The sequence below is a fragment of the Podarcis bocagei genome, assembly GCF_964188305.1.
Source record: "Podarcis bocagei genome assembly, chromosome: 13".
In the NCBI taxonomy this organism is placed as follows: Eukaryota; Metazoa; Chordata; class Lepidosauria; order Squamata; family Lacertidae; genus Podarcis; species Podarcis bocagei.
Window position 1 is genome coordinate 18,377,120 of NC_138138.1, and position 18,263 is coordinate 18,395,382.

The 18,263-nt window shown below is 48.1% G+C and overlaps 1 protein-coding gene across 4 annotated transcripts in view; it reads left to right on the forward strand.

The window, feature by feature from the left end:
• SYT3 (synaptotagmin 3) overlaps nt 1–18,263 on the forward strand; it is a 56,305-nt gene that overhangs the window by 21,037 nt on the left and 17,005 nt on the right. For 3 of the 4 annotated variants that reach the window (XM_081166529.1, XM_081166530.1, XM_081166531.1), the window contains exons 3-5: nt 2,370–2,510; nt 4,771–5,146; nt 9,202–9,754. In XM_081166529.1, coding sequence (XP_081022655.1) covers nt 2,375–2,510; nt 4,771–5,146; nt 9,202–9,754 — 1,065 coding nt within the window. In that variant the 5' untranslated portion in view covers nt 2,370–2,374. Of the gene's footprint in view, nt 1–2,011; nt 2,277–2,369; nt 2,511–4,770; nt 5,147–9,201; nt 9,755–18,263 lie in introns of those variants that run through there. The other variant, XM_081166532.1, reaches the window with a different exon arrangement.

The following is an 18,263-nucleotide window of genomic DNA, read 5'->3' on the forward strand; positions in this document are numbered from 1 at the left end:
TGTGGAGGCCAATTCTGGATCCACACGTCCTTCCACAGTGGGGACATTGGTTTCTGGGCAGGAGTTGATCACGGTGTGGATTTGCCAAGCGTGCCTTCCTCTTAGCACGTTTCTCCCTTGCGTCTTGAGTTCGATACCTGAACCACAAAACAGCAGCGGTTGGGGAACAGGAAGTGATGTTTAGCGAATCCTATGCTTCTCCCCTTCTTTATACATTTATTTATCTAGTTTTTCAAATTAAAGTTTTGCAATCACATATCCAACATACATCATAAAAACAAGATTCCAAATAATCTTCCCTCCTCCCTTTTGTGGGTCCTGTTTTTAGTCATTTCCTCCTGCATCTTTTATAATAATCCAAATCTTTTACATCTCCATTATATCCAAAATCCACCATTAAACTCCTTTGCTTCCTTAGCAACTGGCCATGTCCCTTTTGGAAGGGCCTAACATGCTCTCCATTTTATATGCCTTGTTGACTGTGTTTCACCTCAGTGCCCCATCTGGCTGAGGAGAGCCCATCAAGTCGAACTTACCTATAGGAAATGCCTCCCCCAAACGTCTAGCGAGAGCAGGTTTGCCAAGGCTGCCTGGGAGGGACTGAGATCTAAAAACTGATTCTGCTTTGCAAATGTGGCCCCCATGCAGACACGTTAACGTTACAAGAGAATCGAGCTCATTTCCCTGGTTAAGGCCCAGTTTGGCTCCTGGTCTCCCTTCTGCAATTCTCTGAAATGGGGAATCCCAAGCATGGATCGGTCAGGAAACCAGAAGCCCTTCCTATAAATGCCTATTACCCTGAAAAAAGGTCATGTTGCTTCTCCTGCTGTCTGCCCTTGTCTGCCTGCCTTTCTATTTTCTGCCTGGAATAAACAGAACACAGGCTGACTGCATTTGACGCTTCTGTCAGGGGTTACTGGAGGAGAAGCCTTTCAATCTAGACTGCTCCACATTCCCTTCACCGTATACAATGTACACCCTGGCTCAAAAGGAAAATGGGGTGTTTGCGGGAAGGGGTGAGGTTCATATGCTGCAAATCTAATTGCCCCCCCAATAGTTTTCCTGAGGGGACGTCACGTAGAAAATCCATTTACAGCCCACCCTTTCCTCCGGGGAACTCAAAGGTGGCACACGTGCGTCTCCCATTTTATCCTCGCAACACCCTTGTGAGGTAGGCTAGGCTGAGAAAGATTGACCCATAGCGGCTTGCCCAAGGTCACCCAGTTAGCATGGCTGAGACCCCACCGAGCTGCTTGGACCTGGGTCTGCCCATATATATTTTGGCTTAATTTCATGGAGGTAAAACAGAGGGGTTAAATGGGTAGCAGAAACAAAAGAGCAAGAATGAGATGGCAGAGAAAAAGGAGGTTTACACCCCGCTTCTGTGCAGCCCCCCACAAATTATCCCCATGGCCTTTGGCAGAAAGAAATAACAACAATAACAACAACAGTTTTATTATTTATGCCTCACCCATCTGACTGGGTTGCCCCAGCCACTCTGGGCAGCTTCCAGCATATACAAAAGCATAATAAAACATTTAAAACTTCCCTATACAGGGAAACTGCCCTGTCACTGCTCTAACCTTTATACGGTACTGCTTTTCTGGGTAAAGTAAGTTGGCATGCCAAGTAGGCCTGTAGGAAATTGGGCAGGTTTTTTAGGTGGGGAGGACCAAAGCTGGTCTCCCCACAAGGTAAACAGAGGCCCAGGACGGCTTATTCCAAGGCAGGCTTCCTCAACCTCGGCCCTCCAGATATTTTGAGACCACAATTCCCATCATCCCTGACCACTGGTTCTACTAGCTAGGGATCATGGGAGTTGTAGGCCAAAAAAGATCTGGAGGGCCGAGGCTGAGGAAGCCTGTTCTAAGGGGTGACGGTTTTGTCACATCAATGGACGAGGCTTCCCTTTTCCTCTTCTGCTGGGGAAGTGAAGCTGAGGGCATGCTGAAGGCGAATGCGGAAGAGGGCAGAACCCCAATGGGCAGCCCAGTTGCCCCCAAATAATGAGCAGACATAGGACACATTTCTAGGAACACAGGGAGCTGGCCTTATTCCAGGCCAGACTAGTGATGTCCACTCTGACTGGCAGCCACTGTCCAAGGCCTCAAGCAGAGAATCCTTTTCCCCTACCTGCATACCTGATTTGTTTACCAGGGGACGCTGGGGAATGAACCCAGGACCTTATAGGCAGTAGCCTCTTGTGAACCCACTTCCGTGAGCATTGGGAATCAGTGTCGCGCTGAAAAGTAGCCACATTGAACTTTGGTTCTGAGGTAACCGTGGCCCCAAAGGCTTGCATGACCTTGGTTTTTCCCCCTCCCTCCTTAAATATATGCTGAAAAATATGTTTTCTGTCCTGTCTTCAGGCATCATGTCGGGAGATTATGATGAAGACAGACACCGCAGGGCAATGGAGCTTCTTCATGTGCTGTGTTCCAACACATGCGCTGCCCAGGAACGCGAGAAGTGTCAGGAACTGACAGGCCATGTGGGTCCCATCAACTCAGGTGAGGAGCCTAGAGGTAGGGGAGGATATGGCCCATATCTAGGGGAAGGATCTCAGCAGGAGGAAGAATCGTGGCCTAGGCGTAGGCAGGAGTCCATGAAGGTGAGGGGGAAGGCACAGGGACTGTTAGGGTAATATCAGATTTTCAGTGTTGATGCTGGCACTCAGGCAAATGGTGTGTCAGGTGATCCGTGTTTACCAACCAAATGTGAAGATGCAGTCTTGACAGGATCTGTAGGATCCTGGCAATTGTATTTTAAAACAATCAGGCTTCCAGTCCTCACTGCTTTTGCTGGAGCAAAAAAAAACCCCGTGGGTGGTGGGGTGGGGACAAATGCTTTGAATTGAGAAGTGTAAACATGTCAACTCCTGTTGCAAAAACACAAATTACCTCCAATTCGATTTTTTAAAATAAAATTCTGGAGGTTTTTTGTTTAAACTTTTGTTGCTGGGGTATTTATTAGGGCACGGGTTGTGCTGGCTGTCTCTTGCAAGAGTGGGATTTAATGGGAGGCAGTCTTGGCATATTTTAGCAATGGAGAAATCTGGAAGGCTGGATATACAAGAGAGACCTTTTGTTCAAGGTGCCAGCCAGTGAGCCATTTCTGTTTTCCAGGGGACTCCATTCCATTGTCTTCCATCCGTTTTCTTCCCTCAGCAGATGGCCCTGTGGCCATCGAGCATGCTCAGTCCTCAGTAGACTGTTTCGGGTCTCTCCCCCCATCACCCTAATTTATTACTATCATCATTACTATTTTCACAGCTTGGGGGGTGGGTTTCCCCGTAGCCCAATGATACCTCCCTCTTGTGCTTAGATTCATAGAATTCGACCATCTGGTCCAAACCCCTGAAATGCAGAAATATGCAGTTGTCCCGTACTGGGATCGAACCTGCAACCTTGGTGTTATCCTCACCACACTCTAGCCAACTGAGCTGCCTAAGACTCCACCCTTGGCAAGCTGAGTTTCCTAATATGTACGATTTCGAGATTTCGATTTCGAGACAAGTGGCCCCCAAAGCATCTTTTCTATTAAAACCTGCAGAAAAGGCATATTATTATTATTATTAAAATTTGTATACTGTTCTTCATCCGTAGATCTCGGGGTGGTTCACAGTATCATTAGGGGTTATGTGGATTTGTCTGCCAGGGTGTCAGGGGCTGGACTGAGGAGGAAAGGTGGAGATTGCTATCCCACCCCCTTCCTGAACTTTACCGAGATGAGGAGGACAGTATAGATTTAGAACAGTGGTTTGCAGAAGGGCATAGTTCACAGGCTGCAGAGGGGAGAAGCTGGGGAATATTGGGAGAGGAACAACAGGATGAAGCAGCAGCACCAGGGGAGAGACAGCTGACAGACTGAGGGTCTTCTTTAGAAAGCATTCCTGACCCCCACCCCCAGGATCATGTGAGCCTTGAGAGTAGTAGAACAGAGAGCTCTGAGGCAGAAAGCTCAGATTAGCCGCCGCAGGGGTGACGTAGAATAGGAAAGATGGAGGGGGTGGGACTTTACTCAGAGCAACGCCATTATCTTTGGGAGATTGAATTCCTTCGTCTCTCTCTCTCTCTCTCTGTGAATACAGTGGTACCTCAGGTTACATACGCTTCAGGTTACATATGCTTCAGGTTACATACGCTTCAGGTTACAGACTCCGCTAACCCAGAAATAGTACCTCAGGTTAAGAACTTGGCTTCAGGATGAGAACAGAAATCGTGCTCCGGTGGCGCGGCAGCAGCGGGAGACTCCATTAGCTAAAGTGGTGCTTCAGGTTAAGAACAGTTTCAGGTTAAGGACGGACCTCCGGAACGAATTAAGTCCTTAACCAGAGATACCACTGTATTGAATAAAATTACTTGGTAAAAATTATTCTTGTTTACCTGCTTTTTGGCTGCCAGTGCGGGAGGGATCAGATTCACAAGGCCTCTACTGGCAGTTGGTGACATCGCCCAGGTTCCGGGCTGTTCCGTCCTGAGTAGACGAGGCCCCAGAGGGTGCTGGAGACGGTTGCTGCATGAGGCCAGCACTGGCTTGATAGTGTCAACCAAGTCATACAAGCAGCCCTGCCATTGACCTGCAGAGCCCCCTGGCCTGCGGCCGTTGACGATAATAGTTCAGGTGTCCTGGGCAGGGTAGGGGACAGTGTCCAGCAGAGGAGAGGGGACGCAGCTGGGCCGGCGACCGAGATGCCAGGCGCCTACAGCAGCCACCTCCCTGCCGTTGACCTCCCGTCGTGGTATCTGCCCCTCCACTTTTCTCCCCTAGAGATCCTGGTGAGCCTGCTGTCAGTGATCGTGACCTTCTGTGGGATCGTGCTGCTGGGCGTCTCCCTCTTTGTCTCGTGGAAGCTGTGCTGGATCCCCTGGCGGGACAAAGGCTCCTCTTCGCAGACGCAACGCAAGGAGCACCCTCTCCATGCTCACCTCCACCATTCGCCTTTCGGGGACCTCCTGGCCGAGAGGGTGGAGCTGGGTCCCGAGATGCCCGAAAGGTCCTACCTCGATATGGATTCCTACCCCGAGGCCAATCTCAAGGTCAGCCAGACCTCCCCTGACCTCCCCGTGGAAGGCCAGACCAAGGAAGGCACCATGCCCAACGCCCACTCCCATCAGCAAGTAGCAAGCTTGGCTCCCACGCCCAGGTGAGTTGGGAAGGTGGGAGGGCCGCCGGGGGCGGTGGGCATAAGGATGAAAGAGGGATGGGTGGTTTAAGAAGTTATTGGGACTTTTCTGTGAAATTCTGTTCTTATCAAGGCAAATGGCACCAAGTCCTCAAATAAGCTTGTCGATCAGGGCAATTAAAACAGCCCCCCCCCCCCGTTTTCTGTATCCAGATGAAATGGGGCCTCTCACCTCAAACCCCAGTCATAGTTGGCAAAGCACCCCACTCCCACTGTTTCAAAGAAAGAAAAGAAGGTTAAGGAGCAGACCAAATTAGTGAAAAACGTAGGAAAGACTGAAGCAACCTTAGACAATATCAGCAAAGACTAATGAACTTCCCTCGGGTTACAGAAGATGAACTGGCTAGAGGGAAAGGTAACAGTATGAACGCTTTAGAATGTTAATATTCTTCTCCTTTATGGTGGTGGGGGGAATCTAACAGCCGAAATGCTTTTGCAGTGAGCACTCCATCCACTGGGTTGACATCTGTTGTGATCACCTCAGTTGAGGGTTTCTCCGCTGGAATTCCTGGGTTCAAGTGTCATATTGATCCTTCAAGTGATTGAGTTCAATGGGCTGTGACTGAACCTGGAATCCTAAGAGTCCTAGCGGGAATGTTTGCCTGTGTGTACAAAACTCCATTTCACACCCCAGGAGAAAGTCTTGACACATGATCATCGTTCTAGTAGAGGTGAAGTGCTATTTTCCCGTTCCATCCTTCCTCCTTTTGTGCCATGTCCTCTAGTTTGTGGGCAGAGACAGCCTTGTTTTAAGTCACTGCAAGCCATTTGGGAAGACTTTTCAGCCAGTTTGTAGCTGAAGAAATAAATGGTTCTCCTGTCATTGCAGGAGGTTGTTGTGGAGGAGAAATGGACAGGGTGTGGTATTTCTGTGGAGAGCAAACACTTAATGATGAAGCAAGGGCAGCTCCAGGTTTGAGGGGCCCAATGAATTGCTCTTGTATAGGCTCTCTCCGGCATTGGTTACTTGAGTATCGGGGACAGCACTCTGGCAGCCGCCATTTTAATTCCCCATAGTGCCTGAGAGCAGGGGCAGCCCTCCAGAAGCTGGGTGCCAACTCCCATCCGACTCAGCAGTATGGCCAACAGCTAGGGATGCTGGGAGTTGTAGGACGAAGGCATTCTCAGTGGTGGCCCCAAGCAAGATGTGGGGATATGTATTTGAGGGGATGTGTGCCCCTCTGATCTGTTCGGCAGAGTTGGATACAAAATCTGGGAAAACCTCAGACTTTGGGGCTCCCTACCTTTTTAGACGCGGGTGGCGCTGTGGGTTAAACCACAGAGCCTAGGACTTTCCGATCAGAAGGTTGGCAGTTCGAATCCCCGCGACGGGGTGAGCTCCCGTTGCTCGGTCCCTGCTCCTGCCAACCTAGCAGTTCGAAAGCATGTCAAAGTGCAAGTAGATAAATAGGTACCGCTCCGGCGGGAAGGTAAACAGCGTTTCCGTGCGCCACTCTGGTTCACCAGAAGCGGCTTAGTCATGCTGGCCACATGACCCGGAAGCAGTACGCCGGCTCCCTCGGCCAGTAAAGCGAGATGAGCGCTGCAACCCCAGAGTCGGCCACGACTGGACCTAATGGTCAGGGGTCCCTTTACCTTTACCTTTTTAGATGGCACCAACTCTCCATATATTTGAAAGGCTTGCAAAGAAGGGGCACGTTTTTTAACCTAAGCATTTGGGAATCTTTGTTCATCTTACTGATTTTCTTTTGTTTGTGCTGTTGTTTTTAGTTGGTTTGATTGTTTCCTGTACTGTGTTTCTTATTGTTTATTACTGTGCATAGGCGCAGACTCCATGGGGCCTGAGGGGGCTCGAGCCCCCTCAAAAAAAATTTTGGGGGGGCTCAGCCCCCCCAATAATCTCGGGCGCCCTTCCAGCAGAGCGCCGCCGCCGTCCCCCGCCTCCTCCCCACCTGCTCCCTCGCCAGCCAGCCAGCCAGCCGCGCGCCCTAGTCGGAGAGCCCCGGCCATCCCCCGCGAGATTAGGGAATCCCCGGGGGCGGGGGCTCCTGCCTCGCTGCTTCGCAGCACCACCGCCACTGCCAAGGCACTGCCGGGGGGAATTTCCTTCCTCCTGGCGGTTTCAGCCCCCGCGAGAACAGGGGAATCCCGACTGGCCACACCTCCCAGCCAGCCAATCGGCTGGCTGGGGGGCGTGGCTTGCCCTATTTAGGGCCGGAGCCACTTTATTTGCATATTCATGAGCTTATTTATTATTCATGAGCTTTCCCGCCCCCCCCCCCCCAATATTTTTTATAAGTCCGCGTCCCTGTTACTGTGTAACCTTCCCTGGGACCTTCTGGTCCAGGGTGGGTGATGTATGCATTGAAGACATGAACCTGGGAGGCCTGGTATGTTGAATTGTAACAGACCCCTTAACTAAGGCCCAGGCTTTTCCTTCCCTTGACCAGGAAAACACCCGAAGCAGTTGCATTTTGAACAGCTATCTAAGAATACTGGGGGTTTTTAAAAGGGGAAAACCCACCTTAAATTGCCAACAGATTTGGGGCATGAATTCAACAGTCAAGGCTCAATGGGCAATGAATGGTGTGGCAAGTAGGATTCAAGTGTTGCCTCCGTTGTGAACTCTTTGGAAAAGTTGCCATGTGGCACAGAAACTGTGGAACTCACTGCCACAAGAGGCGGTGATGGCCGCCAACCCGGGTGGCTTTAAAAGAGGATTAGGCAGATTCCAGTTGTGAATTCCAGTTGCTGGAAATCACAAGAGGAGAGAGTGCTCTAGTGCTCAAGGTTCAGGCTTTGCTTTCGGGCTTCCCACAGGTATCTATCTGGCTGGCTACTGTGAGAGCAGGGTGTTGGACTACAATGGGCCTCTGGCTCGATTCAGCAGGTTCTTCTCGTGCTCTTATTCCTTGGCGTTGCGCCTCAGCCCTAAAATGAAAATTGTAGGGACAACCCACAAGGTTGTTATGAGGACAACAAAAATAAATAGTGTTTCCAGGTGTCTGAAATCTAGACCAGCTGCTTTTAAAATCTTTTTGGACCATCTGAGAAATTGTTAATGTCAAATGAAATCGCAGGCAGGTCCAGAAATAGAAGCAAAGGAACAATAAAGGAATGCGATGTAGGGTATATATTATAGAAATAAGTATTCTATTTAAGGCAGTGGATAAAAGGGCTTGGAACAGAAACAGCATGGAAATAAGGATGGGATGTCAAAATGATAAGGGAATACTGTATGAAACGCAATTGAATTTGTTAAATTGGGTGAAAATCATTAAAAAAAATTATGACCAAATCAAAAAGATCTCTAAAATGAGGAGTCACTCTATCTCTCTCCTCAGATGCTTTTCTTCCCTGGCCAAGGGCAGAATTCAACTTAGTGTTGAGGAGATTCCTCCATAAGCACAAGCATTTTAAATAATAATAATAATAATAATAATAATAATAATAATAATAATAATAATATTTATACCCTGTCCATCTCACTGGGTTTCCCCAGCCACTCTGGGCGGCTCTCAACAGAATATTAAAAACATGATAAAACATCAAACATTTAAAAACTTCCCTAAACAGGGCTGCCTTCAGATGTCTTATAAAAGTCAGATAGTTGTTTATTTCTTTGACGTCTGATGGGAGGGCGTTCCACAGGGTGGGCACCACCACCGAGAAGGCCCTCTGTCTGGTTCCCTGTAACCTCACTTCTCGCAGTGAGGAAACTGCCAGAAGGCCCTCGGAGCTGGACCTCAGTGTCCGGGCTGAACGATGGGTGTGGAGACACTCCTTCACGTATACTTGCTTGATGGAACAATGTCCCCTCTCCTCACGCCTGCCTGTCGGAATTTCTCTTGACCCTCGCAGAGGTGATTTGGGGGTGTGGCAGGAGGAGGAGGGAACCCTATTTCACTAGTGGAAGTCTTTTCACTGGCTTCCATTTGCAGGACCCCTTCGTTGAATTTGGCCCAGAAGATTCTCCATTTGTCCAGTGAATCGGCCCATGGTGGCTAATCTATACGGTCACGCAAGCCAATGTTTTCCCCTCCCTTTCTCCCCAGGTACAATACGCTGCCGCGCCCCGTGACACAGCAGTTGAGCAGCCCGGACACCGGAGTCCACGTAGGGGAGGAGAAGGTGGAACAAGTGACTAGCATTGGGCAGATAAAGCCCGAGTTATACAAGCAGCGCTCGGGCGAGTCGGACTCCAAGAAAGGCGAGGCTGCGAGCTGCGGGCGGATCAGCTTTGCCCTGCGCTACGCCTACGGCACCGAGCAGCTGGTGGTGAGGATTCTGCGGGCCTTGGACCTGCCCGCCAAAGACGCCAACGGCTTCTCCGACCCCTACGTGAAAATGTACCTGCTGCCTGACCGCAAGAAGAAGTTCCAGACCAAGGTGCACCGCAAGACGCTGAACCCCATTTTCAACGAAACTTTTAACTTCAACGTCCCCTTTGCCGAACTGCCTTCACGCAAGCTCCACTTCAGCATCTACGATTTCGACCGCTTCTCCCGCCACGACCTCATTGGCCAAGTGGTGCTCGACAACCTGCTGGAGATCGCCGAGAGGGACAACGACGCGCCCCTCTGGAGGGACATCATGGAGGGACATTCGGTGAGCACGGTGATAAATCTGGGGCGGGGATGTGGGGGGCGGGCACCTCCTCAAAACGACAGCGCGTGCCCAAATCTAGCCCTCTTCAGGTACATGATTTAATACACAAGGGTTAAAATGAGGGGCAGGGGTGCACATGCAAGCCACGCCCCCTGTGCCTCCCCATATTTCTGCTCCTTGGTGTAAGCTAGGGCTGGCACAGATATCATCCAAAACTGGTTTGAAGTCCATATCATGAGAGTGGTTTCCTAGTTTCTGACCTGACAATATATCGTGGATCAGGATGTGTGTTAGGGCTGGGCGATATATCATCCAAAACTGGTTTGAAGTCCATAATTTTTGACCTGGCAATATATTGCAAATCATGGTGTGTGTGTGTGTGTGTGTGCGTGTGTGTGTGTGTGCGTGTGCGTGCGTGCATTATGCAAAAAAATCACCATGCAGGAAAATCTGTGAAGCTAGCCAATGCCTCCACATAGTTCCATCCTTATTTCAGATATTGTGATACAGTACAGTGGTACCTCAGGTTACATACGCTTCAGGTTATAGACTCCGCTAACCCAGAAATATTACCTCGGGTTAAGAACTTTGCTTCAGGATGAGAACAGAAATCGTGGACCAGTGGCGCAGCGGCAGCGGGAGGCCTCATTAGCTAAAGTGGTGCTTCAGGTTAAGAACTTGATTCATTCTGAAGGTCCGTTCTTAAACTGAAACTGTTCTTAACCTGGAGACCACTTTAGCTAATGGGGCCTCCCGCCGCCGCTGCACGATTTCTGTTCTCATCCTGAAGCAAAGTTCTTAACCCGAGGTACTATTTCTGGGTTAGTGGAGTCTGTAACCTGAAGCGTCTGTTACCCGAGGTACCACTGTATATCAGTATATTGTGATGTTTAGCTGGTGATACACCATTAAGTTGAAAACCAGATTATCACCCCAACTCTAGTGGAAACGCACCAGGAGGAGCGCCAGATTTGTTCCACTGGTGCATTTGCAGTGCGCCAATCTTCCTTCTGCCTCATCCTGTGTCTTGGTAAGCAACAGTGCTTCCGATTATCATTAGGGCAGCTGAGACTGGAATGCAGGCCCCAAGTCCAGGGTCCCACTTAGTAATAATCACCCAGAACATGGCAATAGCTGTGGCTTGCAGCAAACAGGTCTGAGGCCAGCCCGCCGGGGCTGGTCGCTGTTATAGCCTTCTTTTCCTCTTCCTTTTAATTTCATTAAATGTTTTATAGTTGGGGGACAGCCAGCTTGGCACATACACGATTACAGATGCTCGGTTTATTATTTTTACTTTCAAAACGTATTATCCTCTTTTCTTTTCTTTTTTTTCTGGCGCAAAACGTCCGTGCTTATACTCTAGTGAACACATCTAGCCTGTAGCAATAATGGTGCTGTGATTGAAAATGAGTTATAAAATGTGAAACTACACATGCTGAGGGTATTTTTTCCCTTCTTTAATCAGAGTTGGCAAGCTGGGTTCTCTCTCTTTCTGTTCCTTGGAGGCGGGGGAGAAGAGAAATTTTAATTGTGTCCTTCCCAACTGAAGCGACAGAGATAATACATATGGCTCAATCCAATGCCCCTGTACCCTCCATGTACGTCCATTAGATTCAGGGTCCTAAATTACCAAGTTTCACCTCCAAATGTGATGTAGGAAGCATTGCCCTCAGTCTGATTTGGCTTTGCTTGACTGTAATGAGATTGACTGATTATTCATTTATTTATTTATTCATTCATTCAATTTACATAGACAAATCTGACTGGCTGCAGTACGTCATCACTCTTCCCGAGAAAGGTGAAGCTCCCTTCTCTTTATTAAGGGGAAACTGCCACCTTAAAAGAGTCTCTCCTCCTCTCTTGGCGAAGGGAGACCGGTTGATTTCATGGCAAGCAGCGAGCCAACGCTGCTAGCCCCGAAATGCCATGTCTCTCAATGAAACAGGAATCCTGCAAAATTTCAGCATAGCCCTAGTATGACTGGCAGGCACCAGTTCGTAAGTGCAGTATTACCCGCTAATAGTATCATACATGGGGTCTACAAGAAAAGAGGCATCCCTAGTAAATTTGTGGCTGAGGCGAGTTTTTTGCTGAGCATTTTTGGCTCACAAGCCCTGCTCTTAGCCACTGTTCAAAGCCAGTACCCAGTTCACTCTTGAGTATGGAGGACTGACGAATAAACCCCATACTCCGTAGGCTCCCCGCTTCTGAAAATGTGCCTAGTACAGCGCTGCGAACCCATCCTTGCAGCTCAGCTGTTGAAAAGGAGAAGGGGTTGTCAGCTGGTTATTTATTTATTTGGGTAAAGTTTTAAGTTTCATTTCATTTGATAACGTATATAAAACAGAGAGAACAAACAAAAATTAGAAGATGAGAAACAATTTATAAAATAGGTACGTAGAATGAGTAGTTGCACATGAGTTAACAAAGTCCAAGTATAGACTATTAACGTTATCAGATCATCAAGTCTAGCTCCAGGCTTGTGACGAGTATAATCAATTTTAATGCCAGCCATTCAACACAGTCAAAAACCTTAAAAATATCCAATGCTACTATACCAGCTTTCAGTTTATTTCTTATTATATCTATTTTATTCAGCATTCTTCCTATTAAGCTAGACACCTGTGTCTTCCTGCTACAAAGCCACATTGGTTTTTATTTATATATTTATACATAAAATTATTCATCCTTTTTGCCATTATTGTGGCCAGTATTTTAGCATCTTGATTTATTAGGGAAATCGGCCTATATGATCCTGCGTCCTTCAAATCTTTTCCTGGTTTTGGAACTAAGATAATGGTTCCCACAATGGAGGGATCCTCTCACCCTCTATTACTGAAATATATAATGCTTTTAATTTAGGAACCAATATTTTAAAAAATACCTTCTAATATTCCGTTCCCAATTCATCTGCTCCTGGGGCTTCTCCCCCTTTTAGTTTCCCTATAGCTTTCTCTCTTTCTTTTCCTGAAATTGGCTGTTCCATAGCCTCTCTATCCCTGCTTTCTAGCTTTATCTTCCACTGTGTCTTGATATATTCTTTCATCTTCCCCATAGAATATGTTACCTGCCGAATATAACTCTTGGTAAAACTCCTTAAATACTCTCAACTTATCTTCCATCTGATTGTGAATATTACCCGCTTTATCTTTTATTAGGCTAATTGAATTCTTTACTTTTTTTGACGGTACAGCTCTTGCCAGCAATTTGGAATTTTTATTACCATCGTCAAAAAATTATCTTTTCAAGCATATCAAATCCCTCTGCACTTTTTCCATATCTTTATTTTCTAACTCCTTCCTTTCTGCCTGTAATTGTGCATAACATCTTTTATGCTTATCATGAATATATTGATTTTACAATGTCCTAATTTCTACCTCTGACTTTTTCATCTCTTTTTGTTCCCCCCACCCCACCCTTCAGTTTACTGGATTCCCTAATGCCAGTTCCCCTCATCACTGCTTTCATTGCATCCCATATTATTGCTTGAGTGCTTTGGCCCTTCTCATTAATCTCCCATATGTCTAATAAGTCTTTCCCTATCTTATTTACTGTTTGACTATCATTGAAGATCCTCGTATCTAACTGGGACTGGTGATTCAAACACTTCATGCCATGTGACTCAGGGGCAGGGAAGTCTCTGGGAAGCCCCTTTTCTTCACCACGCAGCAAGGAATTGGAGCATGTGTCCCTGGGAGAAAGAGCTCGTTCTGTTCCTCCACGAGTTGTTCTCAGGGTTTCTGTTCTGCATTTTGGGGAAGGGGAGCCCTAATTCATCCGGCTGTTGCACAGCAACCCATCAAACTTAGTGTGTGTGAGGCGTCTTTGCGTGTGAGTGTGCATGCATGAGAGAACAGTACATGTGTGCATACATGTGTGGCGTTCTCACATCCATGCCACACTCTGTATCGCTTTATGAGTCACGATACCCCTCTTCAAAATGCCCCAAAGGCAGAGAAGAGAAGAGGGGCAAAGACTTGCTCTGTTACTGCTTCAAACGAAAGGACTAGATCAGCGGTTCTCAACCTGTGGGTCCCCAGATGCTGTTGGACTACAACTCCCATCATCCCTGAGCTCTGGCCTTGCTAGCTAGGGGTGATGGGAGTTGTAGTTCAACAACATCTGGAGACCCACAGCTTGAGAAAGGCTGGACTAGATCTAACAGGCTTAAATCCCAGGAGGGTGGATTTCAGCTGAAGGTTCAAGAGAGCTTCTTGACGGCAAGAGCAGGTCAGTCACATCCACACCATGTGTTTAAAGCACTCTTGTGCGACTCATGGTGCTTTCCCCCAAAGAATCATGGGGCCTTTAGCTTTAGGGGTCTCCTTAACAACTCCAAAGGCTGTCACATGGGAGATGGAGCGAGCTTTCTTTCTCTAGCTCTGGAGGGCAGAACTCGAACCCATGGCTTCAAGTCACAAGGAAGGAGATTCCAACTCGACATCAAGGGAAAACTTTCTGGCAGTAAGAGCTGTTCCGACAGTGGAGGGAAGTTGGGAACTCTCCTTCCTTGGAGGTTTTTAAGCAGAGGTTGGGTGGCCATCTGTCACGGGTGCTTTATCTGAGCCTCCTGCATTGGTCCCAATGACCCTTGGGGTCGCTTCCAACTCTATGAACTCTATGATTCTATTAACTCTTCAGCTCCCAGTCAGACGGCTTTAAAGGAGGATTAAAAATAAATAAATCCACAGAGAATAAGTCCACCAGTGCTACTTGCAGGCTTTTTTTAGGGATCTGGTCGGCCACTGGGAGAACAGGATGCTGAGCTAAACAGGCTTTCAGCCTGATCCCGCTCGGCTTCTCCCTCCTTGCCACCCTTTCCCTTGGCATCAGCACAAAGCAGGTTTGCTTTGCCCAACTCCCTGGTGCATATTTTTAGCTGGATTTGTTATTCAGGAAGCCGGTGGCTAATTAGGGCAGTCAGGTGTGAGGCAGACAGTCCCCTCTCCCGCCTCCTCCCCTGTGTCATCCCGATGCCCCTTCATCTCAGTCTCCCTGGTTATGACAGGTGCTTTGATTTACCAACACTCCCCTGCTCCCAGTCCAGACCTGCAGCCACCTTCTTTTCCACCCCCTCACCTTCAGAGCCCTAAATGTCCTCCCGGTTGAATGCAATTGTCATTGATTGCAATCTTGTTCCTGAGCTCCGGGAAATCAGCTGATGTCGGTAGCGGGGAGGGGGGAGAACCGAGGAGAGAGACGGGCGGCGCTGTGTGGATGTCTCCACTTTGGGGAGGGGGGTGGAGAAGGGAGAGGCTTACCCACAAGCCAAAGAAACTGGAGTGCTAAAGACAGCTCAGGCCTGTGAATCGTGGAAATAATTTTGGCCTAACAGAAATCGGCGGTGCCACTATTTCGACACACAGAGCCAAAACACGCCCCCCACCCCGCTGCCCGGTTTCCCACTTGCCTTCCTTCCCGATGTGGCGGCCAACGCCCTCGCTCCAAACTGGCTATGCTTGTCCTCGGTGCCACATCTCACAGGACTGTTTGCCATGAGGGATGTCATCACATCCCTAAGTTGCTCTATGATTGGCTGGGGTCACATTTTTAGGAAAAAGCAGCTCTGTGGAAGGTAAAAAAAAAAAAAAAAGCACAAGCAGCTGCCCAGAAAGGCAATAAATACTACTACATACAGTGGTACCTCTGGTTAAGTACTTAATTCGTTCCGGAGGTCTGTACTTAACCTGAAACTGTTCTTAACCTGAAGCACCACTTTAGCTAATGGGGCCTCCTGCTGCTGCCGCGCCGCCGGAGCCCGATTTCTGTTCTTATCCTGAAGCAAAGTTCTTAACCTGAAGTACTGTTTCTGGGTTAGCGTAGTCTGTAACCTGAAGCGTATGTAACCTGAAGCGTATGTAACCCGAGGTACCACTGTACATAAAAATGCATACCCACACAGATTTTGAAACACTTTCGAAGAACATTTCCCCCTCCTTTTTCCCGTGCAATATCTCTATCTCTATCGCTATCTCTATCAACTCTATCCAGTGTTGTTGTTTTTCTGGGAAATAGGTAGGGGAACTCACATGAAATTTGTTTGTTTGTTTGTTTGTTTGTTGCGGGCCCTGTCACAGTGCCAACCCCCCACCCCCACCCCTGGGCAATGGCTAAATGTAAGATGTGAATGATAAACTCAAGCAGACAATGATCTGGATTAGAAACGGCCACAACTTTATTGATTACAGATAAAGGTGGATTTTTCTGACTCAGGCATTGGGTGTCTATCCGTTCCAGCCCTCCTCCCCCACCCCAACAAAAACAATAATTATTTAATTTTTTTAAGGTAAGGGAATTCAGTCCCCCTGAGTTCCTTCTCAAAAAACCCCCTATCTGTATCTGTCTCTATGTTGTTGTTTAGTCGTGTCCGACTCTTCGTGACCCCATGGACCAGAGCACGCCAGGCACACCTGTTTTCCACTGCCTCCCGCTGTTTGGTCAAACTCATGCTGGTAGCTTCGAGAACACTGTCCAACCATCTTGTCCTCTGTCGTCCCCTTCTTCTTGTGCCCTCCATCTTTCCCAACATCAGAGTCTTTTCCAGGGAGTCTTCTCTTCTCATGAGGTGGCCAAAGTATTGGAGCCTCAGCTTCAGGATCTGTCCTTCCAGTGAGCACTCAGGGCTGATTTCCTTCAGAATGGAGAGGTTTGATCTTCTTGCAGTCCATGGGACTCTCAAGAGTCTCCTCCAGCACCATAATTCAAAAGCATCAATTCTTCAGCGATCAGCCTTGTTTATGGTCCAGTTCTCACTTCCATACATCACTAATCTGTATCTATAGCTATAGCTATTCACTGATGAATGTTTGATACAGCCCTAGTTGTTAACTCAGGGTTTGCCTTAGGCTTATAAACAGCCATTCACTTTGTTGCCAATGACAAGAATAGTCTCCAAGTGACCTGTCAAGGAATCATTTCCAAACAAGGAAAGGATGACTAACATAGCACCTGTTCTGGAGCTGTTTTTGTGGGGAGAATAATATGCGGGTCCCACGATTCATCCCTGGCATCTCCAGGTAGGACAGGGAAATACTCAATGGTCTGACTCTGTATCAGGCAGCATCCAGTGCTCCTTCTCAAAGTGTGTTTCCATGTGCCAGATCAAGCTTCTGCTTGAAGATCCCCAGCTAGGTCCCATTGTCTACCTGTGTCAAAACCACTCTTTGAAGAATCCTGGGGATTGCAGCTTATTAAGGGTGCTGAGAGTTTGTAGGAGGACCCCCGCCCTCACAGAGCTACAGTTCCCAGCACCCTACAGTTCCCATGATTCTTTGGGGGAAGCCATGACGCTTCAAGTGTCACAAGAGTGCTCCAAACACATGGTGTGGATATGACTGATCTGCTCTTGCCATCAAAAAGCTCTCCTTAATCTTCAGCTGAAATCGACCCTCCTGGCATTTAAGCCTGTTAGATCTAGTCCTTTCCTTTGAAGCAGTAGAGAGCAAGTCTTTGCCTCTCTTCTCTGTGACAGGCCTTTGGGGCATTTTGAAGAGTGATATCATGTGATATCAGTCTTCTCCTTCATCGTGTTGAATTTAAAGGAGGCGACATGAGAAATGACTGTTAGCTATTTAGGACTATCTTCAGTGCTGATCTTTCTCAGGGCAGACCCATTGAAACTAAGGAACTAGCAGGGCACATATTCTACAAGTACCTGTTGAGAAACTGTTTTCCAGCCTTGCTTGAGTAGTTTTTTAGGGGCGATACAAGCTCCTCTTTGGGTCTGCTCCATGTTTTTGTTGCACCATTCCACCCTTCGTCCAAGGAGCTTAGCACAACATATATATGTGTGTGTGTGTATTATTTATCAAATTTACACACACACACCTTTTCTCCTAGGATCTCAAGGTTCTCCCCCTCCCCATTTCATCCTCACAACAATCCTGTGATGTAGGTAGCTTAGACTGGGAGACAGTGACTGGCCCATTGTGTTTCCTGGCTGAGTGGAGATTTGATCCTTTATATCCCAGGTCCTCCCAGTCCAACACTCTAAACCAGGGTTCCCCAAACTTGGGTTTCCAGCTGGGTTTGGACTACAACTCCCATAATCCTTAGCTAGCAGGACCAGTGGTCAGGGATGATGGGAATTGTAGTCCCAAAACAGCTGCCGACCCAAGTTTGGGAAACTTGGCTCTTAACACTACACCACACTTCCTCCCCACCTCACGATGGACCTCTGAAGGAGATTAGGCAGGGAGGGGGCAACTGGCACAGGTCGCCTAGCGAGCCTTGTGAGAGGGCGAGTTTCAAACCTCTGTCTCCCTGGCTCTAACCACTGTACCAGGGACACAGAACCTTTTCGGCCCAAGGGCCAGATTCCTTCTACGCAGCCTTTCGAGGGCCAGAAGCGAAAACAGGCATAGCAACAATTTACCCCCACACCACTCCCTCTTCACCATCCATGCAAACATTATCAGAGTTCAAGGATGGGCAAAACATTCAAGGTTGGGAGGCCTGTGGTCTACAGAAAAGGGGTATGGCAGGAGGAGGAGTGTGTCCTGCTTGGGGA